This window comes from Pomacea canaliculata, linkage group LG2 (assembly GCF_003073045.1).
Source record: "Pomacea canaliculata isolate SZHN2017 linkage group LG2, ASM307304v1, whole genome shotgun sequence".
Lineage (NCBI taxonomy): Eukaryota > Metazoa > Mollusca > Gastropoda > Architaenioglossa > Ampullariidae > Pomacea > Pomacea canaliculata.
Genome location: NC_037591.1, coordinates 27,944,984 through 27,970,368, shown reverse-complemented (window position 1 = coordinate 27,970,368; position 25,385 = coordinate 27,944,984). Strand labels below are relative to the sequence as shown.

General features: G+C 39.9%; 7 protein-coding genes across 9 annotated transcripts; 4 read left to right on the top strand and 3 right to left on the bottom strand.

The window, feature by feature from the left end:
* Positions 1–1,814: 1,814 nt before the first annotated feature.
* On the top strand, positions 1,815–3,396 carry LOC112558220. Its single transcript, XM_025228551.1, has 4 exons — positions 1,815–1,892; positions 2,395–2,469; positions 2,800–2,953; positions 3,253–3,396. Exons 2-4 carry the CDS (start codon positions 2,397–2,399, stop codon positions 3,302–3,304), a joined length of 279 nt encoding a protein of 92 aa, XP_025084336.1. The 5' UTR covers positions 1,815–1,892; positions 2,395–2,396; the 3' UTR covers positions 3,305–3,396.
* A 2,608-nt stretch (positions 3,397–6,004) lies between these two features.
* LOC112557300 lies at positions 6,005–7,877 on the top strand. Its single transcript, XM_025227068.1, has 4 exons — positions 6,005–6,116; positions 6,668–6,766; positions 7,011–7,164; positions 7,670–7,877. Exons 2-4 carry the CDS (start codon positions 6,679–6,681, stop codon positions 7,743–7,745), a joined length of 318 nt encoding a protein of 105 aa, XP_025082853.1. The 5' UTR covers positions 6,005–6,116; positions 6,668–6,678; the 3' UTR covers positions 7,746–7,877.
* A 1,833-nt stretch (positions 7,878–9,710) lies between these two features.
* On the bottom strand, positions 9,711–11,113 carry LOC112557680. The gene is made up of 4 exons (XM_025227674.1): positions 11,042–11,113; positions 10,557–10,664; positions 10,180–10,333; positions 9,711–9,916 (listed from the first exon to the last, which is right to left on the bottom strand). The coding sequence occupies exons 2-4, from the start codon at positions 10,651–10,653 to the stop codon at positions 9,841–9,843; spliced, it is 327 nt and encodes a 108-aa protein (XP_025083459.1). The 5' UTR covers positions 10,654–10,664; positions 11,042–11,113; the 3' UTR covers positions 9,711–9,840.
* Positions 11,114–12,562: 1,449 nt separating this feature from the next.
* On the bottom strand, positions 12,563–14,410 carry LOC112557682. The gene is made up of 4 exons (XM_025227677.1): positions 14,318–14,410; positions 13,823–13,921; positions 13,249–13,402; positions 12,563–12,776 (listed from the first exon to the last, which is right to left on the bottom strand). The coding sequence occupies exons 2-4, from the start codon at positions 13,908–13,910 to the stop codon at positions 12,704–12,706; spliced, it is 315 nt and encodes a 104-aa protein (XP_025083462.1). The 5' UTR covers positions 13,911–13,921; positions 14,318–14,410; the 3' UTR covers positions 12,563–12,703.
* A 643-nt stretch (positions 14,411–15,053) lies between these two features.
* Positions 15,054–16,918, top strand: LOC112557681. Its single transcript, XM_025227675.1, has 4 exons — positions 15,054–15,167; positions 15,567–15,671; positions 16,090–16,243; positions 16,704–16,918. The coding sequence occupies exons 2-4, from the start codon at positions 15,578–15,580 to the stop codon at positions 16,774–16,776; spliced, it is 321 nt and encodes a 106-aa protein (XP_025083460.1). The 5' UTR covers positions 15,054–15,167; positions 15,567–15,577; the 3' UTR covers positions 16,777–16,918.
* A 736-nt stretch (positions 16,919–17,654) lies between these two features.
* On the top strand, positions 17,655–19,265 carry LOC112557683. 2 transcript variants are annotated; one of them, XR_003097984.1, is made up of 4 exons: positions 17,655–17,782; positions 18,202–18,291; positions 18,628–18,784; positions 19,121–19,265. XR_003097984.1 is itself a non-coding variant. In XM_025227678.1 (4 exons), the coding sequence occupies exons 1-4, from the start codon at positions 17,810–17,812 to the stop codon at positions 19,158–19,160; spliced, it is 312 nt and encodes a 103-aa protein (XP_025083463.1). In that variant the 5' UTR covers positions 17,791–17,809; the 3' UTR covers positions 19,161–19,265. The 2 variants fall into 2 exon arrangements, 1 of the variants encoding a protein (XP_025083463.1); XM_025227678.1 differs by lacking the exon at positions 17,655–17,782 and adding an exon at positions 17,791–17,834.
* Positions 19,266–21,508: 2,243 nt separating this feature from the next.
* LOC112557642 lies at positions 21,509–24,547 on the bottom strand. 2 transcript variants are annotated; one of them, XM_025227630.1, is made up of 4 exons: positions 24,481–24,547; positions 22,699–22,883; positions 22,002–22,158; positions 21,509–21,682 (listed from the first exon to the last, which is right to left on the bottom strand). In XM_025227630.1, the coding sequence occupies exons 2-4, from the start codon at positions 22,862–22,864 to the stop codon at positions 21,646–21,648; spliced, it is 360 nt and encodes a 119-aa protein (XP_025083415.1). In that variant the 5' UTR covers positions 22,865–22,883; positions 24,481–24,547; the 3' UTR covers positions 21,509–21,645. The 2 variants fall into 2 exon arrangements, with proteins under 2 accessions (XP_025083415.1, XP_025083417.1); XM_025227632.1 differs by lacking the exon at positions 24,481–24,547 and having other exon boundaries at positions 22,699–22,889.
* Positions 24,548–25,385: the final 838 nt, after the last annotated feature.

Sequence of the window (25,385 nt, the reverse complement as noted above, 5' to 3'; positions counted from 1 at the left end):
CCCTGAAAGGACAATAGTTAGGACTCAGTAAAAATAAAGTCATTGCAAACTACAAAATTAGAGAAGACATAGAGTTGAAACTTGTCTGGATTTGGAAATTCCGAATGTAGTAGAGTGACAAAATTGCATGCAAACGCGCCAAACGTAACTAACTAACTAACTAACTAACTAACTAACTAACTAACTAACTAACTAACTAACTAACTAACTAACTAACTAACTAACTAACTAACTAACTAACTAACTAAATAATGCCTCCATTAAATATCAGCTTCATAAAGCAATGCATATTGCAAAGTGAGAGTGCGAACAAAATAAAATGAGCTCTGATTTGTGGCGACCATAAGACCTGCAAAGCGAAGGAACCAGCAGCTGGTCTGTAGGGCGGCTCAGAAAGGTAGGTCACGGCCAGGCAAGCAAGACAACAGCCAAATAAGACAGTGAGAGTCCCGTGCACCTTCCAGGTGAGTGGTTAGGCATGTTCAGATAAGCGGCACTGCGATAAGTCTGGCAGAAACTAGGGGCTGGTCCCCCACCTTCACGTGATGTCTTCGTGATGTCCGAATGGATGACAATGTCTGACAAGTTTGCAGTCCATAAATATGTTTATACACACACGTGTGTGTGTGTGTGTGTGTGTGTGTGTGTGTGTGTGTGTGTGTGTGTGTGTGTGTGTGTGTGTGTGTGTGTGTGTGTGTGTGTGTGTGTGTTGTGTGTGTGTGTGTGTGTGTGTGTGTGTGTGTGTGTGTGTGTGTGTGTGTGTGTGTGTGTGTGTGTGTGTTGTATTTGAAAGATTCGGCAATTAGCGAGAATCGTACAGATTTAGAAGCCCACTTATCGACCCACCCGCCCATCTGCCTACATGAGCGCGCGCACACACACACAATCGTGCATACATGCAAGCACTTGTTAACGCAACTAAAAAGAAGACCTAATAGACTTTGTAAATGAAATTGGGCAAAGATATGAGATCAGTTTAAAAAAATATATGTTTTGCATGTACAGCAATCAAAAACGGGACAGAAAATTGCTTTGTTTGCCACGGTTAGAGAAACCTTTCTAGTTTCTGTAGTTCGTGTGTCTTGGCGCTGTAGTTGTTTTTTAACATTCAGTCCATTTTTTCGCTGCACGAGTCTTTTATTCTGGGAAAAGAAAGATTACAGCACACCATAAATTATGCAAGTTGCATGTGTCAGGCACAAACAGGTTTGCAGATTTGAACAAATTTGCTTCTTTCACTTTGTCAACTGGCAATGAAGAGTAAAGGATATCAGTTAAATTATGTCCCTTGTTACGAAAACAGACCACATTCCAGAAGGATGAGGTGCATAACATTTCTGCACCCTTCTCACAATGCATATTGTAACACGAGAGGGAAGCAGTATTCATTGTAAGATGAGACAGTATTCATTACAACAGCAGAGAGAAAGGGCATTTATTATAATGCTATTATCATCACTTTTGCAACTCAATATCTGAGGATGTCTGATTTGTATGTGTAACAAGCTACTCTTAATCTTCTCTGGGTTAGTCATTGAATTTTTTCTTTATCTGCTAAGGCAGACACCCTGTGCTTTTCAATGTTACAAAGCAGTGTCATCAGATTAAGCAAAATAAGAAAAAATGCACATCTTTTGAAAAAAACTACCTTTCTCCTCAGTTCCAGATCAAGGATTACTGCCCTTTAGATAATTCGAACGACCAGCTGTGGGTGCGTCACTAAACATTCGTTTGTGTCACTTAGATAGCAAAACCCCAATAATAAACTTCATAAAAATATTCTGTTTGTAGGACAGGCCAAAGTTTCGCTGACTTATCTCTGGCAATGAGGGTTTGGTATACATAAAAGCGCAGTGCAAGATTCCAACGTTTCCAAGACATCTTCCGAGAAGGTAAGATACATGTTTTCATTGCCAGGTCTTCCTTTGTCACGTGACACGTGCCAGAATCTGCTCTTGCTCGGGTCTGTAAGAAATTCTATTTAGATGTTTCACAGACTTGTGTTCCTGCTACACACAGATGTCTCGCCAGGAACTAAGTTGATGTTAAGCGCGATATTTATGTCGGCAAAAGTCCTTCCAGCGACGTGTCGCACCTGTAACCTGTACACACTAAACGCGGCTTTTTCAGAAGTTCCGAAGAGTTACTGCTTCCAGATGTTGAGACTGTCCAGCTGTTTTGCAAATAATGAAGATAGAGAAAAAAATTAGAAGAATAAGATATAGAAGAGAAGATTGTGAATGATCAACTGCTGATTCTAGAATGTACTTGTTTAGTCTCTGCTGTTTTTACTTGTGTTTATAATTCCTGATGCTACACACTGAAGTATTCCCTATGCTAAATACTTCTTTACTGTTCTTCAAAACATAGACATGTCCCCGTCTTGTGTTACAGTCATGAAGTGCATACTTATCCTCGCCACCGTTTGCGCGGTTGCCTTTGCTCAGGGAGAGCATGGTGACCCAGCTGGTACGATATTCTATATTTTCTCATTAACCGTCATAAAAAGTCATTTAATGGACTCTACTGCTCAAAGGCTTTTAATATTTAAAATTTCTCCATTTATCATCAACTGACTGGCACCATACAAATGAAACATAAGTCAGTTGACTTCAAGGAGTGACTGGTTCCCGCATGCCACCTCCAGTACAGTGATCAAAATCACTTCCATTACAGTCTTTACAAGTTTGTCATGCTAAACTTTACACCACTGTAGCCTTCTGCAGAAGTCATATCGATATTGAAACATGCTATTTGCTTGATAACACTGACAACCTCGGGTGGATGTTGTGCCGCCAGCCCGCCTGGTGAGAGACCAAGTCCATGCCCTGCTGCAGGCCACCCCAACCCTCTCGGTAGCCGACTGCACGGCCAAGTGCGATGCTGTCTTCGCCTTGGATGTTCCTCGGGAGGAAGAACTCACCGACCAAGACTGTGCCAGGGAGTGCCAGAGGTAAGTCCACCTTACCGAAACTACTGGACAGATCCTGGCGCCGCCATACTGGAACACCCAAGGTGGTGCAGTCGGTAGTTTTTAATTTTCTGGTGTCATTTCGCAGAAAGGGATAGAACTAGAGGGATGAGACGGAGATTCAAAGCTAATATGTGCGCTTCATTCAGTCTGACCGTTTGTGTTGCCTCCTTAACAGTCAAAGTAGGACGTTTAGTGACAGCCTCTTTGTATCTAAGCATACACTCGACGGATTTGTCATTTCACGATGACTTACCGAGTCTTTTGTAATTTGTTTTCAGGCAAATCCATGGAGAGCCGACTGGCCCACCACGTGCCTCTCATGGCCCATAAACAGTCAACGAAAGGCGTCGAGTTCAGGCTTGACTGATAAAAGAAAAGAAGTGACTGTCCGTTTTTTCAATAAACAGAATTCGTTCTGTTTACACGTGACTTGCATGCATTTCTTTGTCAGACGATGAGTGAGGCTGCGGGCGTGTGTTTGCGTAATGATCTTTAAAGACTCCACCCTTATTACAGTCACCACAATTACAATGGCGTTCGGCCTTTGTCCTTCCTGTCTTTAAAAAAAGAGAAACCTACGGTATATACGTTGAACACTTAAACAACAAATAAAATTCTGCTGGATTACTGGTACCAACAGAGTTAACAACAAAACGGAAACGAAAGATATTAAAGGAGAAGGCAGGCGTTAGTTTCAAAATGAAATCCTTGAATGAAGGATTATTAGGCGTTGATTACCATATCTGTACAACTGTCTCAGCTCCTCCAATAGTCAGTTGGTGAGGATAATGGCGGGGAGAACTGACTTTGCAGTGATATTTGAAAACGAGCTAATGACTAGTTCTAACAGACTGACATAGCTGCATAGCCACCATGTTTATCAATTAGTAAGGTCACATGACATGATCACGTGAAAAATTTCTGCAAATCTCATCTGGACCTAGAACTATCATAACAAATGTTTAGTTTGCTTGTTTTTAATTTTTTTTTTAGAGAGAGAGATGATGAGCCGTTGTGAGAGATAAAGATGGAGACACTTTAGTAGCAGTAGCAGTCGATAAGCAAAAAAGAGAATGTGAAAGATAAATATGGACCACACGAGCCTTTTTAACGCATTCTTTGGTCCTAACGAAAAAACTTGATTTCTCCTTCGAGATGGATGAATCATGTCCGCAGGACTGACGTCTGTCAGGTGAGAGAGCTGAGTAACAGGTGGAGATAGCGAGGCCCCAGGTCCAGATCGTTTCCAAGGCAGTTTACATTTCCGCGCAATTTTCAAATGTTTTCCAACGTCTTCACTGGTCTGGCGAGTCCAGTAAATCTCATGAAAGATGGTAAACCACGTATAGCAAGCAAACGAAGAGTACACTGGTCGTATAGACAACAGAAAAAATGTAAAATAATGTTATAGACAGGATACAAAACATCGATAACATTTACAAATATTCCCCAGCACAACGTGTCTGTACTTTACACTGCATGCACTTGTGACTTTGCATGTACAAGCGTGCTACTTCATGTAAACGTCTTTCTATGTGTATAATTACAGGTGTACATATTTGTATAAGTGCCTGTGTGTAAGCCTAGATGACTGTATGTGCGTATGGTTTGATGTGTGTATGTGCATGCTTGTATCTATTTTGTGTACGTTCTCGTGAGTATTTGCGCGTGCTTGTATATGTGTTGTAGCCTCTGCTTATGTCCAGTGACATTACTCGGTACCAAACCTCAATGACTGCCGTGCATGTCCATGATTCCCTGCACGAATATCTGTAACGCGTGGCTTCAGATTATTTGCACCCCCTGACCACGAACTTGTATTACTGGACTGCTGACAGACGATTTTTTCCAGTTAACTACTAAAACGAGGCAGGAGTGTACAAAGCTTCCGGTTTAGTCACATTCATTGTTAAGGCTCGCCGAGACTAACAGCGGGGAACTGCGCAAGAGGCTAGAGTTGGTCTTGGCAGACAGACAGCGATCACCTATACACGTCCATGCCCTGACACTGTATTAAGTTTTCATCGTCAGCAAGCTTCCTTACTGCCGGCGGTGGAGGGCATCTGGCCAGCGTGAAGCCACTCACCCCATTTCTCTCGTGCAGGCACTCATTTGTATGTCTTTTAATGCGCGCGTTCATGTGTGTGTGTGCACGCGCGCTCTTATCAAGCATTCTTACGTCTTTGTCAGCATTTCTTGCCCCATGTCGGGTGCTCAGGGTTTGTGGGTGCCGCTGTGCATGGACTTTGGGTGTTGCTGCTGTCGCAGGCTGAATAATAGCGAGAACGATTTGTCCACCTGCCTGTATGTTCCATCTTATCATGACCTGGTGCCGCTCCCCGACATGGCCTCGAAGGTTCTCCTAAAGGGTAGCTTGTCTGCGGGGTTATTTATCGTGGTGCAGTATGAAGCCCAGCAGAAATTGTAACGCCCAGACATAATGTTACCATTTGTAACCTGACCTGTGACCCTAAAGATTATGTCACACACTAACACACCTACAGACACTCATGAATACATGGAAGCACCAGAAGATAGATAAATCATTGCCCTTCGCTTCCTTTCTCTCTCTTTCTCTCTCTCTCGCACGCGCGCTTACACACACACACACACACGTGCAATACACGAAAGAAAAACATGCATACGAACCCACACACTGGCGCACACATATGAATCCGATATTTTTCTTTTTAAAAATAGGGTTTGAGGTTAATATATTTGAAGGGATTAATGACGCGCGTGGGAAAAGACAAAAAAGAAAACAATCATAATGTATCCAGCATCTCTTTCTCACTCACTCTCTCACTTGTGCACACACACACACACACAAGAATATAGACACACATTCATATGCACAACCGCAGACAAACAGACATAGGAAAACACAAGCACGCTTGCGCACACACAGACAGCCCCCCTTAAAAAGAACAAAACACACACACCCTGCTTTTCGGAAAATTGGGGGAAAGAAAAGGCGTCCACCTGAACTCGATTATAACTTAAAACTGACCCCACAGTTGTATGATCCACCCAAGATAGCTGCATCAATGAAGACCATGGTTTTCTCCGCATCTTCTGTGGAAAGCGAAGCATATATAAGCACAGGCCAATACATGTCCATTACCCTCGTCTTCAGACAAAGGTAAGAAGGTCTCGAGCATTTGTTTGTTATCAAAGTTTAGACACTAGCAAATAACTTTAGCGAGAAAATAATCTTCATTAATATTTTCTTAATTCTTCCTCTATTATCTTCTTAATATCTCAAAAGTAAACTACCGTTTGTTGTACCTTTCAGTGTAAGCCAAGTGAATCCTAAAGATTGGCTAACATGTTTTTCTGTTCTCAACGACAGCGAAAAATTTTGTGACTGTCCTAAAGTCACAAACCCTTTCAAGTGATAGAAATTAACTGTTCATTGCTACCCGTTGAAAGTATATATATATATAACTTTCACAATTAAATGACAGTGTAAAAGAGATGCACATCATTGCAAGAGGATGTCACCAGACGACATAAATGTGAAGATGGTCAATAGGTAGACGGGTAGACTCCAAGAAAGGTTGGCTAGCCAAACCAGTACTCGGGACATTTGTATGTGAGAAAGTGAAGTGGCCTTACACACTAAAGAATCTAGTGAAGCAGTTCTGTGAAAATTAAAAATTTTTTGCCATCTGTTTCAATCTCTTGTTTTAGTCTTTATCACAATGAGGTGCCTTCTCGTCTTTCTTGTCGTCTGCGCTGTCGCTTTCGCTCAGGGTCCAGGTGGACATGGCGAGCACGGTAACCCGGCAGGTACACAACAAATGTTGTTGTTCTTATTAGTCGTTTCTCGAATAATTATGGGTTTTCACAAAATTTTCATCCTTCTAAGCAATTGATAAGAAAGTAACGAAAATGCTGTGATATCTTCAAGTCATACATACTGTGAATCACCATCTCAAACCCATTTAAAATTACAAGCACTAGGTTTAGCCAGCTGTTATAAAACCCTTTTTTATTACCAACTCTATTACTGACGTGGCGGTTGTGTTGGCAGAGCGTCTGGTAGCAGACGAGGTGGCAGCCCTCCTCAAAGCCACCCCATCCCTGACCGTGGATCAGTGCACAGCCAAGTGTGACGCCGTCTTCGCCCTCGATGCCCCACAGGACGAGACCCTGACTGACCGCGACTGTGCCTTCGAGTGCAGAGTGTAAGTCTGCAACTTCCTCCATACTAAGTTCGTTAGTATTTATATCTTTATGTATAATTGCATGACTGACTGAGTGATGGTCAGTTTTTGTTAATGGTGCTCCTACTCTTAATATATTTAACACAATTGCTTGGCAGTTACCCGACTAAAAACTCACTATGACATTAATTAGGACAGAAGGCGTAACCAATGAGCAAAAAATTGCGAGTATTGACAGTTCTGATGTCAGATGAGTTTCCTGTTCATTTAACATTTCTACAAACTACGTTCTCTGCTGCAAACAGCAACTGCTGCCTGACATATTAACAGGCTTCATATTCAGCACCTTACTGTTCACTGCAACATGTAAGCTGTAATAATTATAATTACACGCATTTGATTTCATTCTTCGTCCCAGAAATACATGCAGACCGAAAGTTTCCCATGTTTTTCGAGAGCTTTTAATTCATTTAGACTCTGAACACCTTGAACATCCAATTATTAACAAATGTTAAATTTATTTCAGCCAAATCGAAGGACCACCCTCTGGTGCTCCCCCACGCGGCTCTGGTGAGCCCCCACACGGCCCTGGTGACCGATAAAGTCACAGAGAGGCGAGACATGTGTCCTCCATGATGCAGTCATTTTAGAGGACAACAGTAGATGACTATTCCACTCGAATAATAACATGGAATAACATTAAACTGTTTAATAAATAAACATGAAATAATTTCCTGCTGTGTGACGCGTATTCTTGTATAACTTTAACTCTGTGTATGTTGGCTCCATTGTTTCATTGTTTGTGTGTGCGTTTGTTTTATTCTTCTGTGAATGGTCATATACATGTATAATATTATGCTTGAATTTAAACAAGAGAAGCGACAAATTCTTCCTGTGTCGACATTGCTAAATTTCAGTTTTACCTAACGGAGTGGCCTCGAAGTCCATCTCAGCTAACGGGACCATAATTTATTTGTAAAAAAAAAAAATATACTGCTCGTGAATGAATGTGAATATGTCAGCTACACACTTTGGATGGCGGCAAGGCTTACTTAAATAAGATGAAAGGATCAGGTTGTTTTAATGAGACTTACTATCACACATAACTTCTTTGTTTTGTCTACATTGAACTCTAGAATGTTCTCGTCGCACCACCGTACACAACGACTTGGCATCGTCAACACCCCATCTCTTCCTATAAGCAACTTGCAGAGGGTCCAATTCACTCTCTTCAGATGTTGAAATGAGATTTTTGACAATTTTCTCGAGAGATTTCATTACGAGGGAGGTTAGTGGTAGTGGCCACAAATCATTAGGCTGACTAGTATTAGGTTTTTTGGGGAGTGGGACGATGTTGGAAAGTTTCCAGAGTGCTGGAATGTGCCCAGAGTCGAGAGAGAGTTGAAAGAGATGTTTTGTGCAGGTGGGTGGAGTGTTTCAACACGCCCACAGATCTACAGATCTCATTTTACCTCTTGCTTATTTTACCTCTCGTAAATAAAGAATTGTCATTGTCATTGTCATTATCCCATCAGCCCCTGCAACTTTTAACCTTGACTCGTTTTAGCTTTTCCGTCACAGACTTCAGAAATACCTATGTCGTTATCGGAGACAAGTGACACACAAAGACCTGTACCCGGGGCCCAGAAACACACTGGGGTGGTAGGAAGCCCCAAAGATGGCACAGGCTTGGCTTTGTATGCTGCACGGATTGTGTCATAACATCAATCCAGTTTGGTGTGTTTCTGGGATGTTGGAGAGGTCACATACTGGTCATCCGTTTTTAAAATATCTTTCAGATCACAGCTGTTGAAGTCGTCCAGGATACATTTGGTGACAAGGAGTCAAGTCTTGTGTCATATCAGTGATTGCCCTCCTTCCCTCTAAGGTGGATATACACCACTGAAAAAACAGTTGGGGAAATTCCACACAACAGTTTTACAATACCTTTCGTTGACATACAACCACACAGCCCCTCATGTGGATTTACCGGTGATGGTTGCTGAGCGGTCCCAGCGATATGGGAGACCAAATCCACAGTTCATCACGATCATTATCTTTTAGCCACCTTTCGGTGAAAGTAAACAGACAGGTCTCACTATACTCCTTCATACACAAGACATGCGCCTCCAGCTCATCCATCTTGTTGCTCAGTGTTGGCGAGTAGCACAGTACGATAATAATACCTCTCGTGGTGGCATTCGCTGCTTGTTATCCAGTCCATATCTGTGTACCTCTTCTTCCTCTCTTCCTCATAGGTCACTTAGTTGCAGTCATTCATGTTCAAGGTTCGAAAAGAAGAGGGGATGGTCCGAAAATCTCAAGGAGAGTAGAAACTCTCTCGCGTAGACGGAGCGGCCGCCATCTTGATGTTGTTAAGTAGTATAAGATTACAACATGTGTGGAATCAGGATCACTTAAGCGTGAGAGAAAGGATGATTAATTAAGGTGCTTGACGAAAGGATAAAAAAAAATCCCAAGAAAAATTCACCCAGTTTCTCTTTCGCTCGATTAAACACACACACATACACATGATATGCATAAGAAAATAAGAGTCACACGTCAGTAAATTTGTTTATGTTTATTGAACAAACAGATTCAGTTTCTTGTATATTCCACTCCTTCATTAAGCGGAATTAGTAGTTGCCCATGTAAAGTACTGCATGGTGTAGGAAACCATCTCGCCTCTCGATGACCTTAACGGTCGCCAGGTCCATGTGGGGGCTCACCAGAGCCATGTGGGGGTGGACCAGAGGGTGGACCTTCAATTTGGCTGAAAAAATAGTAGATTGTTAATAGTTTACCATCATTTATACATAAACTGAATAATGCATAAGGAATTAACTAAAAAAAAAAGACAAAGGTTATGCTGCAATATATACCTAACTGAACCAATACCGCTCATTTTATAAATACTCTCATACATACAGACATGCCTACAAACGGATATACGTACACGCGTGCAAAGATTCATACACACGTGTTTACACACAGGTGAGTATATTAATGTAATGGTAGAGGCAGCTGCAGACTTACAGTCTGCACTCGAAGGCACAGTCGCGGTCAGTCAGGGTCTCGTCCTGTGGAGCATCGAGGGCGAAGACGGCGTCACACTTGGTTGTGCACTCGGCCACGGTCAGGGATGGGGTGGCTTGAAGGAGAGCGTGGACCTCGTCTGCTACCAGGCGAACTGCCATCACAACCGCCACGTCAGTGATTTGTGTAGTGCTGGGTATCTTGATTACTATGTATAATGTTGCCTAAACTATGTTTAGTGTCGTATAAAAAGCATCAAATGTATTTGCCGATGCCTTTTCGGATGCTGACAAATTTGCAGCTTACACAAATCTTTTAAATATGACAATCACAACAAATATTAATGATTATTGAGAACAACAACATTTCTGGCGTACTTGCTGGGTCACCATGCTCTCCACCTGGACCATGTCCACTTGGACCCTGAGCGTAAGCGACAGTGCAGACGACAACGAGGACGAGAAGGCACCTCATCGTGATGAAGACTAAGTAAGACAAATAGTGATAAAGATTGAAACATACGACAACAAACATACGAGTGGTTTGTACAGCAATAGTGGAGCTGGATAATTCACAGTGTAACATGTCATTTACAATCCTTATTCTTAGTTTTATTCCTTGTGAAATACGAGCGTCTGTTGTACCGGTCTTACTGCTGGTGGAAGGTTCTTTCCTACACATCTGCTTATTTGTTATCTTTACAATTGTGTTTTTCAGTGAAACATGTCTTAGATGATATGCATCTTTTCGTAAACTATTCTGCAACTTGATAATACACTAGCTTTAAAACATTTATAGATAAGTTAATTAATTTCCCTCCCGTCAGATTGTTTACGATTCTTTGGGAAGAAGACTTTCTTACCTTTTCCTTCAGACACCAACGAGAATGATGGACGTTTGTTTGTGGACTGTATTTATACAAGCTTTGGTAACCAGAGAAAAATGAAACAAAAAGAACTAGGGTCTTTTTCATGCAGCTATCTTGGGTGGATCATAGAACACTAAGGTCAATTTCGGGTACGAGATCGAGATAAGACGGGTGGCGTCTTTATGATTTGATGAAAGGAGTGGACCATCTATGTCATGCAGTATCTACAGCTTACCTTGCAAGACCAGCTATAGTTTCGAGTCCTGTCATCTGTTTCATCTAGGGAGGTCCCCGCACCAAATAAATGAATAAAAAAAGATTGGAACTGGCAGCGACTATGTTTTTTTTTCATTATAGTGTACTGATTTGTTATATGCCTCATCTTTTAATTTGTTCTTTCACAGTGCTTAATAAACGTAAAGTTATTAAAATTGCTTAACTGTTGATTGATTTGGTCACTGTTTCTATAGCAACGTGGTTAAAGCGACAGGCTTTCATTACGATTAGCTTGGATTTTTTAATGAGTTTTTTTAAATTTGATATATTTGGGACGTTGAGATTTTGTTTTCTTGTGGAGGGCTTCACCACTCAAAACTATCTGATCTTGAAATTATTTGCCTACTACCTAAATGTTTAGAACCGTCAAACATGAGGTTATTTGAAAAGACGATTCTTACCTTATCACAGATGGAGATGACGGACACGGGTGTCTTTATTTATACCAGATTCACTTGCCTGGACAAGACGAAGAAAACTCTGGTCTTTCTGACACAGCTATTTTGGGTGGAAGGTTGAACTCTAGGGTTAATTGTTCTGTACAGAGACAAGATAAGATTGATGCAGCTTGTTTACCTAGTTTGAAGTGGGATAGGTAGGGGGTGTGTTCTTCAAAAAAAGAAGAAAAAGAAAGAAAGATGTATTGTACTTGTATTTTTCTCTCCTTGCGGTTTATCAAGAGCACATCTCAACCTTAGGCCACTCGACTCACATTTGCTTGTGTATGGGCTTGTGTATATGTCAATGTCTATGCATGTGTCCGTGCGTTTGTGTGTGTGCGTGTGAATATGTGTGTTTGTGTGGAAAGACAGAGACAGAAAATGTTTGGTGTGTGTGAGGAGGGGGTATAAATAGTTTCTTTTCAGGATTTCGAGGCTTGCTAGGTGCTACACGATTTGTCGGTCCTTCCTCATCCATCCTAAATGCCGTGATTAGCTTAAAGGACTTTTTTTAGGCTTTAACCTGGAATTTGTATTGTCACACGGTCGGCTTACGTTGGGTGTTGCGAAGTTCACGACTAGTCTGGTGAATGTTCTTGCATTAGAGTCAGTGATGTAAGTCAGTCCTTGAAAGATGTACTTAAAATGTCTAAACATGGACAACCTGTGTAGATAAGAAATATTGAGTGGGGAGGGACAGCAATTTATTTTTAGTATGTCGAGATGCTATCCGTTGACTACCAGACATTTTCGCTTTAAAAATGAGCTTAATAAAAAGAAGTAAAAGCAAGTCACCAAGGTGAAGTCATTTATGTTTATTTAACAGACAAATTGAGTTTATCTGTCTTACTCCACTCTTTCATCAAGTGGAATAGTTATCAGCAGTTGTACTTCAGAATGAGTGTATCGTGGACGACTGACGTCTCGCCTCTCTGTGACTTTAGCGGGCACCAGGACCGTGGGGCTCACCAGTGGGGTGTTGGGGAGCACCAGAGGGTGGTCCTTCGATTTGGCTGAAAATGATTGGCAGTATGTTGATAACATTTATTTAAACTGGAATGTTTGACAAATTCACGCAATAAATGGTAAAGATTTTTGTCTAAATGTATATCAAAGAAGGAATACCTCAACCTCACCAAAAAGTCTGTTTCATGGCTAAGGTTCACTAGATTCCTCAACAGGTCGTGCAGCCATTGTTATGTTCCAAGTGGCGCATGGTAACTCATGCATTCTTAATAAACACTGGTGAGTGATAATAGGTTCTACGTTCTACAATTTGCTCGTCGAATTTTTGGCTCAAACATTTTGTTCAACATAAAAGTGAGTCTACATGAAACAGTTGTCATAAATTTGTGTTAAATGTTAAAGTGTAAAAAACATTTTGTTAATATTATTAATCATTATACATACTATGTACGTACATACAAACACACATACATTAAGAAGTGAATATTCATGTAATGATACAGAAAGTTGCAGGCTTACAGTCTGCATTCGATGGCACAGTCGCGGTCAGTGATGGTCTCGTCCTGAGGAGCATCGAGGGCGAAGACGGCGTCACACTTGGCTGTGCACTGATCCACGGTCAGGGATGGGGTGGCTTTGAGGAGAGCTGCCACCTCGTCTGCTACCAGGCGCACTGCCATCACAACCCAACACAACCGCCATGTCAGCGATTTGTGTAGTGCTGGTTATCTTGACTACCGTGTATAGTGTAGGTAATGGGTTCTATAGACTACCATGTGTAGCGTGTTACCCATATGGTGTACGTAATGTGATATCTAAATTATCATGTCTAGTCATATCACCTTCTACACATTACAGTCTCGGTTATCCAGATTACCATATGCAGTGTGGATTATCAATATTGCCATCGACCTGGATACAGTAAGTGACTATAATTGGATTGTAAGTGGCTTGCGGAGATACCAGTCATTAAATTTAGAGATATTTTCCGATGCGTTTACGGTTTTGTTGCTTCTGTCTTTACAAAATGTCTTTTTACAATGAAATCTAACACATCTAATGACTACCAAGAAGAACAACATTTGTAGCGTACTTGCCGGGTTACCATGGTCGCCATGTCCACCTGGACCCTGAGCGTAAGCGACAGCGCAGACGACAGCGAAGACGAGAAGACACCTCATTGTGATGAACACTGAAAGATCATGCAGCATCTATGTACTTGTGTAAAACTTCTTAGTTGTAGCATGTATGTTTTCTGGATGTTTCATTACCATTAAAATCATACTTTAAAACCTTCGTTTATTTAAACGAATTGAACCTTTCGTCCAGTCATTAAATCTTTTTATACTCATTCCGTTGAAAACAGACAAAAAGGACTGATGTATTATTGAAGAATGGTGACAGAAAACATTTTGTTAAGTTAGAAACAACAAAAAATGAGCTAAAAACGTTCACTCTTCTCAATTTCTACCAAACGTTACACAAGTTCTACTGCTACACTTTTCTTCAGTGCCGATTTAAAAAAAATTGTCTCAGCCGTGAAAACAAACAAATGTCGAGCATTAAATATTGAAAGGAGACCCCTTACCTTCTGTTGTAGAGGTAGATGACAATGATGGACACCCTGTATCTAGTCTTTATTTATACAAGGTTTGCTGACCAAAGACACAGAAACCAAAACTATGGTCTCCTTCGTCAAAATAGTCTTGGGCGAAACTCAAAACTATCGAGACTATTTTTTGGTACTTTAGGCTGTATTCATTTGAAATCGAGGACATCGATATGGTAAATGTGAAGAGAATCATGCCTTATGGGATATTATCTACTATTACGATCTCAGTGAATCGATCTGAATACCGACGATTTCCTTCTCTCTTGGGTAAAACTAGGCTACGGGTGTGTGCGTGCGTTCAATCACGTGCACTGACGTCCGTTGTTATGTTCTTTATTCACCTGTCCCACCTACCCACTCTCGGGGCGGTTGGGTGACGTCTCGTTGTCACGTGACTTGCTATCTCCATGGAAGATGACGTAGTGAAAGTGAAAGGCTGACGTCCGCGTTTCACATCAACACTTGGTGCCAGACACTGACATGACTTTGCATCTGGATTATTATCTACTAGTGGGTCAACACCTGGTGTCCACAATTGTACTCTGACCTTATCACATAGACACCAACGCACGCATGTCAACAGAGAAATGTAGATAACTCCCTCTCTCTCTCTCTCACGCACACACACACCGTATCTGTCCTCATTTCTTAAATGAATACAGCCTAAAGTACCAAAAAATAGTCTCGATAGTTTTGAGTTTCGCCCAAGATTATTTTGACGAAGGAGACCATAGTTTTGGTTTCTGTGTCTTTGGTCAGCAAACCTTGTATAAATAAAGACTAGATACAGGGGGTCCATCATTGTCATCTACCTCTACAACAGAAGGTAAGAGGTCTTCTTTCAATATCTAGTGCTCGACATTTGTTTGGTTTGCAGACTGAGACAATTTTTTATTTAAATCGGCACTGGAGAAAAGTGTAGTAGTAGAACTTGTGTAACGTTTGATAAACATTGAGAAGATAGGAATATTTTTATTTAATTTTTTTGTTCTAACTTAACAAAAATGTTTTCTGTCACCATTCTTCAATAATGCTTCGAGTCCTTTTTGTCTGTTTTCAATGGAATGAATATAAAACGATTGAATGAATGACTGGACGAAAGGTTCAATTCTTTTAAAGAAACGGTTTTAAAGCATGATTTTAATGGTAATGAAACATCCAGAAAACATACATGCTACAACTAAGAAGCTTTACACAAGTACATAGATGCTGCATGATGTTTCAGTGTTCATCACAATGAGGTGTCTTCTCGTCTTCGCTGTCGTCTGCGCTGTCGCTTACGCTCAGGGTCCAGGTGGACATGGTCCAGGCGAGCATGGTGACCCAGCAAGTACGCTACAAATGTTGTTCTTCTTGATAGTCATTAGATGTGTTAGATTTCGTTGTAAAAGACATTTTGTAAAGACAGAAGCCACAAAATCGTAAAAGCATCGGAAATATCTCTAAATTTAATGACTGATATCTCTGCAAGCCACTTACAATCCGATTAGAGTCACTTACTGTATCCAGGTCAATCGCAATATTGATAATCCACACTGCATATGGTAATCTGGATAACCGAGACTGTAATGTGTAGAAGGTGATATGACTAGACATGATAATTTAGATATCCCATTATATACTCTATATGGGTACCACGCTACATATGGTAGTCTATAGAACCCATTACCTACACTATACACGGTAATCAAGATACCCAGCACTACACAAATCACTGACGTGGCGGTTGTGATGGGTTGTGATGGCAGTGCGCCTGGTAGCAGACGAGGTCCACGCCCTCCTTCAAGCCACCCCATCCCTGACCGTGGCCGAGTGCACAACCAAGTGTGACGCCGTCTTCGTCCTCGATGCTCCTCAGGACGAGACCATCACTGACCGCGACTGTGCCATCGAATGCAGACTGTAAGCCTGCAACTTTCTGTATCATTACATTAATATCCACTGCTTTATGTATGTGTGTTGGTATGTACGTACATAGTATGTATAATGATTAATAATATTAACAAAATGTTTTTTACACTTTAACATTTAACACAAATTTATGACAACTGTTTCATGTAGACTCACTTTTATGTTGAACAAAATGTTTGAGCCTAAAACTCGACGAGCAAATTGTAGAATGTAGAACTTATTATCACTCACCAGTGTTTATTAAGAAATGTGATGAGTTACCATGCGCCACTTGGAACATAACAATGGCTGCACGAACCTTAGCCATGTAACAGATCTTTTTGGTGAGATTAAGGTATTCGTTCTTTGATATACATTTAGACAAAAATCTTTACCATTTATTGCCTGAATTTGTCAAACATTCCAGTTTAAATAAATGTTAAGTTATCAACATACTGCCAATCATTTTCAGCCAAATCGAAGGACCATCCTCTGGTGCTCCCCACCACCCCACTGGTGAGCCCCACGGCCCTGGTGCCCGCTAAAGTCAAAGAGAGGCGAGACGTCAGTCGTCCGCGATACACTCATTCTGAAGTACAACTGCTGATAACTATTCCACTTGATGAAGGAGTGGAGGAAGACAGATAAACTCAATTTGTCTGTTAAATAAACATAAATGACTCCGCCTTGGTGACTTGTTTTTAGTTCTTTATTTTTAAAGCTTTGTTTTATAACGAAAATGTGTGGTAGTCAACGGATAGCATCTCAACATACTAAAAATAAACTGGTACGTTTTCACTCCCCACTCAACATTTCTTATCTACACGGGTGGTCCATGTTTAGACATTTTAAGTACATCTTTCAAGGACTGACTTACATCACTGACTCTAATACATGAACATTCACCAGACTAGTCGTGAACTTTGCAACACCCAACGTAAGCCTACCTTGTGACAATACAAATTCGAGGGTGGTTAAAGCCTAAAAATAACTCCTTTAAGCTAATCACGGCAGTTAGGATGGATGAGGAAGGACCGAAAGATCCTGTAGCACCTAGTAAGCCTCGAAATCCTGAAAATAAACTATATATACCTCCCCCCTCACACACACACACACCAAACTTATTCTGTCTCTATCTTTCCACACAAACACACATATTCACACACACACACACACAAACGCACGGACGCATACATAGACATTCACATATACAAAAGCCCATACACAAGCAAATGTGAGTCGAGTGGCTTAAGGTTGAGATGTGCTCTTGATAAACCGCAAGGAGGGAAAAAAATACAAGTACAATACATCTTTCTTTCCTTTTCTTCTTTTTTTTTTCAAGAACACACACCCCTACCTATCCCACTTCAAACTAGGTAAACAAGCTGCATCAATCTTATCTTGTCTCTGTACAGAACAATTAACCCTAGAGTTCAACCTTCTACCCAAAATAGCTGTGTCACAAAGACCAGAGTTTTCTTCGTCTTGTCCAGGCAAGTGAATCTGGTATAAATAAAGACACCCGTGTCCGTCATCTCCATCTGTGAAAAGGTAAGAATCGTCTTTTCAAATAACCTCATGTTTGACGGTTCTAAACATTTAGGTAGTAGGCAAAGAATTTCAAGATCAGATAGTTTTGAGTGGTGAATAATTTAAAGATTAAAAAATATTTGTAAAGTCATAGTTTAGTTATTCTTTTAAATGTAAGAAAAGTGTTTTCTCAGTATTGATCAGTATGTTTTTTCTGATAAATATCATCTGGCGGACGTTTTAACAAAGTATGCAAAAGTAAATATGGTAGATTGGTAAATGTTTAGGCAGGCGGGAACCACAGCAGTTATGACCAAGATAGTAGAGGGTACCAACCCTGTAGACATTTTAGGTGAACAGAAAAAGCGTTTACAAATGCGATCATACATTTTGAAGTATCTAGTTCAATCTTCATCACTTTTTGTTTCCTGTTCCTTTAGTCTTCATCACCATGAGGTGCCTTGTCCTGTTCGCGGTCGTCTGCTTCGTCCTTTTCATTCAGGGACAAGGACAGCACGTGGACCCGGCCTGTAGGCTAGAAACTTTGTTGTTCTAGGTAGCCATTAATATGTATGACATGTATCACGACTTTCATATTTTACACTACTACATAATCGAGTAAATTAAAATAAATTTTATTATCAGGTCTTTGCTAAAGTAGATTTCTCATGCCTCATGCTAGTATTTGTACATGCCACTAACATTGCGAGGTTCTGCATGGATTAAACTGATTATCGTTTGCTTGTAAATATGGGTACCTCCCACTACACACGTTGATATGGATAAACAAACTATGTGATGTGGTAAATTCACACTGAACCTGGTCATCTGGATAACTCACATGGACCACTCACGGTGTCGTGCAGCGTACCTGGTATGGAATGAGGTTTCTGAGATCCTTACTAGTGCCACCGAACCCGTAACGATCCCTTGGTGTATAGCCAAGTGCGATGCCGCCTTTGCACTCGATTATCTACCATCTGAAAAACTGACAGACCGTGACTGTGCCTCAGAGTGCGAATCGTAAGTTTAAAACTTTTCTGTAACTTCAGTATGTGTGTGTGTGTGTGATTGAAGCATTTGTAGCTTTGTTCACACTTCTGTCTTAAACACAATGATCACAACTATTTTCCAAATGTAGACTGACATTTCCAGTGAAAGTATTAAACGTATGATGTTCAGGCAATCGCATCATGGAGCACACAACATGACCTGCTTTGCATTCTAAAGAAAACATCTTACTGTTAACTAATCTCATTTGATCAAGCTATTACTTCTGATATATATATATACATAAAAATCATTCAGATTCTGTATGCCTTGAATATTCAAATAGTAACACATAGCAACATTTTACAGGCAAATTAATGGCCCTGGTGACCTGCCTACAGCGAGGTGAGACCTGTGCCTACAGGATGCAGACCATGCAGTTATTTAACCTGGTGATGACTATCCTGTTTGATTAAAAAGTGGAATTAAAAAACAGTTTCATTTTGTTTGATAAGAAATGTTTGATGATGAATTTGTTTGCCTCTCACTTGGATGTTCTTAAAAGGGATGTGTGTTGCGCTGAATATGTGTGTGTGTGTGTGAGAGAGAGAGAGACAGATAGAATTTGTGTGCATGTATGTGATTGCGCTCAATCAGTAATGGAAGTACAGTTCCACAAACTCATGGGTGTTACCATTGACAATAACTTATTATGGTCCCAACACATCTCAACCTCAAGCAAAAACATCTCCAAGAAAGTCTACCAGCTGTCAAGAATTAAACATTTCCTAGACCCCCACACAAGAAAACTGTTCTATACAACCCACATCCAGACAATCATTGACTACGCTTCCATCCTCTGGGACTCGGCTACTGGAGTTTCCATCAAACCTCTAGCAAGTGTTCAGCGGCGAGCAATCAAAGCCGTTCTGCTAAAACGAAAATAGACTATCATAGACTTTTTGTCAAAAGTTTGGGATGACTTCAAGAAAAAAACAAACTATTGATTGTGTTAAAAATTGGTTTAAAAGGATAAATGTTTAAGCAATTAAAAGCATATACAATAATGTGAAGGCTAGAGGGAGAGCTGATGCAAAGTTATCTGATTGTATTGGATGCCCCCGTGAGTTTTGTAGCCCTGTACTATTCACCTTGCTTATAAACGAACTGACAAGGGACACAAATGAATATGAGAAATGGGGAAGTGTAGTATCCACTTAACCCTATAACTTTTTGAGTTATTTATTTTACTTTTTGCTGATAATGTTGCCCCAGTATCACAAACAATCACTGGATTGCAAAACCCGTTGAATACTCTTTACCAGTGCTCAGAGACTTTAAAGTATGGTGATAGTCTTGTTAGGAATTAAGAAAAACGAATTGAAGTGGATCATGTCAGCCAGGTGTGTCAACATAGTCGTCACTGCTCTGGGGTACAGGCACTATAACATCGTCGTCAGCCTGGAAAGTTGGCCTCGTCAACCCCAGAGGCCTCAAATTATAGTATTCAGGGCAGTGTATGTATGTGTGTAAGTGTGATCGTTCCTGGACTTCACCGAAAGTGAGAAGTTTGGAATTCTGTATGCATTGAGATACCGATCTTCAGTCACGGTTCCCATTGGAGGGACTGTATGGTTTACAAAACTGAAGACATTTAAAAACTACTAAAGTAACTTTCGTTTTTAGAGATTGGATGACTGGAAGGTTGAGAGTCACTTCTGACATTGATATGTTATTTATGATTTATAGTCATTTACATGTATTGATTTGAGGTTGGTGAAATTAACTGCCCTCCCCTAAAGTCAAGACAAGCTCCCGAATAATACAGAACTGTAAGCCCACGTACACATCTTTGTAATCTGTTGCAAGAAAGAACACGTGTGAGATGCAAAGTGTTGTCTGCGACTTGTGTGCCGTCCCCAACAAGTCTACATAAATCAAATGTGAGAAATTATTGACATGGTGGTTTTATATCTTGCAGAAAGAATGGTACTTTGTTAATTATACTTTAAAACTTCAAATGTCAGATTTTTTTATATCTTGAATATTTCATTCGAAGTATGAGATAGTTGTGTAATTTTCTAAAATTAAAATTAAAACAAATTTACTCGTGTTTTAAAACATTGTTTATTCAATACATGTTATGGGAATGTTCTATGGTATTTTTATAATTACATATGTATAGCTAAAACTCCTTTGAAAAAGTAAAACTATCAATGGCATGGCACAAAATGAGGACAGAAGTGTATACTATAAGCACTGTAATACTGCATTTGCCAACGTCTGAGCGATGTAAATCTACTAAAATATAACAGTTATGGAACTGGATTTTAAACATATCAGTCTCATAGTATTGTTCAGCTGTCAAAGGGAGGAAACGTGGAAATCGGTCGTTAATTAAACATCGTTTTAAATGTCTTTGCACTTGAGTTACTTCTTAGAAAATCCATATACAGTGGACAGACATTAAAGAACAGGATACGAAATGCGTAGGTGTTCAGACTAGTATGTCCTATCCTCGTGTGGTTCATCATACTACCCCGTAGTTGACCCAGTGGGTGTGGGTGGGTGTGAGATAGTGTGTGAGAAGACAATTAGTTTTAATACTATAGCTGTTGCTCGTAACTGCATTTATATGCACCCGTATGTATTTCTCTTACTTTTCGTATTTACCCTACTGGCCTTCCTCCATATTTCTCTCTCTCTCTCTCTGTATGTGCAAATAGACAAGAAACACACTAAAACCAAATACTTGCCTTTTTTTTATTCATATGAGTTCATTTTAACACCCATCGTAGCTAAGTATTTTAAGGGGACGTAAGTTCTGGTGCTGGGGCTAATCCGCTACTCATCTGTGACGATTGCCTCCCCTGACCTTTCAGTCGTCTCAAGGTTTACACCTCTGGGGCCTCAGTGGCCACATTAATTTGTCTGAAAGCAAATGTTAGAGTTAACTAACTGCTGCCTCCGCCTGTAGCCGTGTCACATCATTTATTATCCTGCCGGTATCAGTCGGAAAGTTTTGCATTAACAAAGTGGCTGACAAAGCTCGCCTCGCATGTGGATACCAAATCCTACAAGCAATGGCATCAAAGGTACATTATTCTCACAGCGTGCAAACCAAGTTTTGTTTTGAATGCTTCTCACAGGCCTGAATAAGTGTATAAAGTAGATGCATACACACGCATCGTACAGACACACATACATACGTATGTACAGATACAAACAGAGAGGTAAATAGGTTGCTTACGCCTGACACTGATTGGCGCAAGCTGCATCGGTGAGCGCCTCATCTGATGGAACACTGTCAAGCACGAAGAGGGCGTCACACCTGGCTTCACACTCGGCCACCGTCAAGGTTGGATGTTCAGCGAGCATGGCACCCACCTGATCCCGTGCCAGACGCTCTGGCAGGACAAACATAGAAAATTATTGCTTTTTGTGTCCTCGCTGACACGCTGATGCAGATACTAAACATCATTCCTACTTGTGACACCATGTTACTAAAACACAATCGTTGAACTGTCGGTGATGTTTGTATGTAGCTGTGTTTGTTTAGTCTGTTCATAGTTCTGTCATTGACGGAGGTGGGGGATCTTTACGTCGAATGTTCTTGATGCACAGTGCGGTTGCATTTCTTTACAACGATACATCAATCCTAGTTTTGTTTGGTGCCAAGAATGGCTTGTAGCGTGCTGGCTTCATTGCATGCTAATTATATTTCTTCATATCATACCATAGCATAGCAGATCATTCTTTAATGTTGAGGATGTAGGTAAAGAACTTAAACTTTTAAAATGAAATTAAAGGTATTGACGAAAGCGGAGGACATTTACAGATACAGACAAATCATCTCAGTTCGATACAAGTAGTACAGTAGCAATGCACGGTTCTAAGAGAGACTAAAGGTAACACCATCAGAAGCAGAGATACGACGTGTGTCATACCTATACACATGCATCCCACCATGCTCATCAAGCTCATGCCTCCCGACCCACGCATGCCTCCTATGCCGTGATTGCCTCTCATCCCGTGAATGCCTCTCATGCCTCCATTGCACATCTGGCCATAAGCAGCAGCACAAAGAAGAGCAAGGACAAGCAGACACTTCATGGTGAGATCGAGATGACAACTGCAACTCAAGATACATTTTCCCACAGCTCTTGCAAATATAATTAATGATATTTTTTCGATGTCATATAATGAAAGTATATCTGATAGTTCTGAGCGTTTGGATTTCCGATGCGGTGTTCAATTCTTTAGCATCTTCTGACGGCTTCACTTCGTCTCGGTTCACTGCACAGTGCGCGCAGACACGTGTCTTCCTCCAGCGTTACCACGATTCAATGGTCGTGATGTTTAGTTTTTTGTTTTCGTGCTTTCCTTAAGCTTTGAATTGGACTAGGTTTTACGATTACTAAAATTAATAACTATACATGTATACAGATCTATTTATAATGGAATGTAACTTCACCAACCATTTGTTCTACATTTCCGAATTGATTATTGTTTTTCTTAACCATGCACCTAAAGACGAGGAAGATGGACAACGCGTTACGAAATCGACGAATTTTAAGTAAAAAATGAGCTCTGTCAAAAAAAAATGTTTTGAAAGTACATTGAGTGCTATTTTCTATTCGTTTTTCAAAATCTTGCTATGTCAGGATGGATTTAATTAAGAGAGATTGATTTCTTTATACATGTATTTAGAAAGAAAATATTCCTAATTATAGAGCTATTAAATGCTGTTTATTCATTCAAAAACAAGTTCGTAATTCAATTCAGCTAATATCGTGCGCTTTAGGGTAGCAGTGCCATTGTTAAGATAATAATTTTAAAGAATTAAAGGTACATATAAAATAACACCCAGTAATGCCTAGCAATATCGCGGTTCACTTCATGCAGCTTCAGTGTATTCCGGTTTTTTTTAAATATATCTAATTCTGTATTGTGGACTTTTTGCTTTATCCCTGGATTTTCCGGTATTTACATAATATTTTAATTAATTTTGTCTAAAAATTTAAAACAATAAAAAACATAAAAACGTTGATACAAACATAATAAAAAAATATTAAATTGAATTTAACGCAATATTTATAGGTATTTAATTGGCTGGTGAATATTGTATTATTCACCAAGGAAATGTTTATGAAGTGTTTATAAATGTGTGGGAAAGGTTAATAAGAGAATGAGAAAGGTTTATAGGAGTGTGTGAAGGGTTTATAAAGCTTTATATATATAATTATAACCCCGATACTTCGCGGATTGTCACCTATTGCTGGGCTCTCCGGAACGTAGCCTCCGGGATAGGGAGGAATTACTGTGTATATATATAATATTACCGAAAATTCTGGTACCTTAATTGGCGGTACCTTGTCATATTTAAATGTCATCTATAGCTTTTACTTTGTATTCAGTACACTTAGAGAATAAAGTTTAGTTACATCAAACAGCAATATCTAAACAATTTTCATAACATTTACAGTAACTTGTGATACATGCACTGATGTGTCATGTCTAAATCAAACAAATATAAAACAAAGCTTTAACGGTACTTAACCCGAGAGAAAAGTAGCATTAACCCTCAGTTATTCACGTTAGATTTGCCAGTGACATAAGGCTAAGAAAACCAAATTGTTTCTAATCATTTTAAACAGAAAGGAGTAAAGCTGAAGTTTCCAATGTTGTCACATAGCTCAGTTGAAAATCATAGTTTGAATATTGCTTACTTTCTTCGTCAGGACAGCGGTAAGTAAACAGATATTCTTTGAATGTTGAATAATTGAAGTGTTCCTGTATATTATATAATTTATTATATGTTGTAAAAATGAACTACGGTCTACTTTTTGAATTTATCTCAGTAGAATCTGATTGGATAAAGAAAGTGAGACGTTTGGGCCTTTTATCTCGAGGTAAGTGAACCTGGTTAATGCTAATATTTTTTTTTTCTTGCAGATTGTGCACTTTACTTTTTCCATTGTTTGTTGTCCAATCAGTCGTTTTTCTCAGCATCTAAAATGCAGTGTAACAGTCATACACATTAACGGTATTCTTTAATATAAAAAATAACTTGGATTGGTTAATGCTGGTGTGTTTTAGTTCGTGATTAACAGATTTGGGATTTTTTTTATAGTGCTTAGTTTGAATTTTCATCAATGATATTTCTTTATGTTTATTGAGTATTCAATTCAATTCTGTTCTGGGGGTAATTTTTAGCACTTATAGGCATACACATTTACATGAACATTGCAAAGTATACATTGTATGCGAATTTCTCGTAGAAAAAAGCAAAGAATTTGTTTCTTATCACTAAATAGGCGAAGGACTTGTGTTTCAGGTCAATGTAGCATTGGGCAAGAGGACAAGAAGAGAGGTATTGGGAGAAAAACCAGAAGGCTTCTGTTTGCACGTTTCAAGGTCAGATTAAATGTCCTTTCATTGTCCTTTTCAAATGATTTCTAAATACAGGGTTGGCCTATTTGATGTCCTTGAAAGCAAGGTTACAACGGGCAATGTCTTCACGTTTCTGGTGACGTAGGCAATCCCGTTTGACAAGAAAGGCGCACAAGCACACACACTCACTTAAACACATTGCTTCGTTTAATAACTCTTTTGACAATATTATGATCTGATT

What these genes read in the sequence shown, in the direction of transcription:
- LOC112557300 (XM_025227068.1), top strand. Translation starts at nt 6,679, where the DNA reads ATGAGGTGCCTTCTCGTCTTTCTTGTCGTCTGCGCTGTCGCTTTCGCT. An exon ending in CGAGCACGGTAACCCGGCAG is followed by an intron (nt 6,767 to 7,010) that starts GTACACAACAAA and finishes TTGTGTTGGCAG; the next exon opens with AGCGTCTGGTAGCAGACGAG. An exon ending in TGTGCCTTCGAGTGCAGAGT is followed by an intron (nt 7,165 to 7,669) that starts GTAAGTCTGCAA and finishes AATTTATTTCAG; the next exon opens with CCAAATCGAAGGACCACCCT.
- LOC112557681 (XM_025227675.1), top strand. Translation starts at nt 15,578, where the DNA reads ATGAGGTGTCTTCTCGTCTTCGCTGTCGTCTGCGCTGTCGCTTACGCT. An exon ending in CGAGCATGGTGACCCAGCAA is followed by an intron (nt 15,672 to 16,089) that starts GTACGCTACAAA and finishes TTGTGATGGCAG; the next exon opens with TGCGCCTGGTAGCAGACGAG. An exon ending in TGTGCCATCGAATGCAGACT is followed by an intron (nt 16,244 to 16,703) that starts GTAAGCCTGCAA and finishes AATCATTTTCAG; the next exon opens with CCAAATCGAAGGACCATCCT.
- LOC112557642 (XM_025227630.1), bottom strand. Translation starts at nt 22,864, where the DNA reads ATGAAGTGTCTGCTTGTCCTTGCTCTTCTTTGTGCTGCTGCTTATGGC. An exon ending in GGTGGGATGCATGTGTATAG is followed by an intron (nt 22,159 to 22,698) that starts GTATGACACACG and finishes TTGTCCTGCCAG; the next exon opens with AGCGTCTGGCACGGGATCAG. An exon ending in TGCGCCAATCAGTGTCAGGC is followed by an intron (nt 21,683 to 22,001) that starts GTAAGCAACCTA and finishes ATTTGCTTTCAG; the next exon opens with ACAAATTAATGTGGCCACTG.
- LOC112557680 (XM_025227674.1), bottom strand. Translation starts at nt 10,653, where the DNA reads ATGAGGTGCCTTCTCGTCCTCGTTGTCGTCTGCACTGTCGCTTACGCT. An exon ending in AGAGCATGGTGACCCAGCAA is followed by an intron (nt 10,334 to 10,556) that starts GTACGCCAGAAA and finishes TTGTGATGGCAG; the next exon opens with TTCGCCTGGTAGCAGACGAG. An exon ending in TGTGCCTTCGAGTGCAGACT is followed by an intron (nt 9,917 to 10,179) that starts GTAAGTCTGCAG and finishes CTATTTTTTCAG; the next exon opens with CCAAATTGAAGGTCCACCCT.
- LOC112557683 (XM_025227678.1), top strand. Translation starts at nt 17,810, where the DNA reads ATGTTTGACGGTTCTAAACATTTAG. An exon ending in TGACGGTTCTAAACATTTAG is followed by an intron (nt 17,835 to 18,201) that starts GTAGTAGGCAAA and finishes CTGTTCCTTTAG; the next exon opens with TCTTCATCACCATGAGGTGC. An exon ending in ACAGCACGTGGACCCGGCCT is followed by an intron (nt 18,292 to 18,627) that starts GTAGGCTAGAAA and finishes GGTGTCGTGCAG; the next exon opens with CGTACCTGGTATGGAATGAG.
- LOC112557682 (XM_025227677.1), bottom strand. Translation starts at nt 13,910, where the DNA reads ATGAGGTGTCTTCTCGTCTTCGCTGTCGTCTGCGCTGTCGCTTACGCT. An exon ending in CGACCATGGTAACCCGGCAA is followed by an intron (nt 13,403 to 13,822) that starts GTACGCTACAAA and finishes TTGTGATGGCAG; the next exon opens with TGCGCCTGGTAGCAGACGAG. An exon ending in TGTGCCATCGAATGCAGACT is followed by an intron (nt 12,777 to 13,248) that starts GTAAGCCTGCAA and finishes AATCATTTTCAG; the next exon opens with CCAAATCGAAGGACCACCCT.
- LOC112558220 (XM_025228551.1), top strand. Translation starts at nt 2,397, where the DNA reads ATGAAGTGCATACTTATCCTCGCCACCGTTTGCGCGGTTGCCTTTGCT. An exon ending in AGAGCATGGTGACCCAGCTG is followed by an intron (nt 2,470 to 2,799) that starts GTACGATATTCT and finishes TTGTGCCGCCAG; the next exon opens with CCCGCCTGGTGAGAGACCAA. An exon ending in TGTGCCAGGGAGTGCCAGAG is followed by an intron (nt 2,954 to 3,252) that starts GTAAGTCCACCT and finishes ATTTGTTTTCAG; the next exon opens with GCAAATCCATGGAGAGCCGA.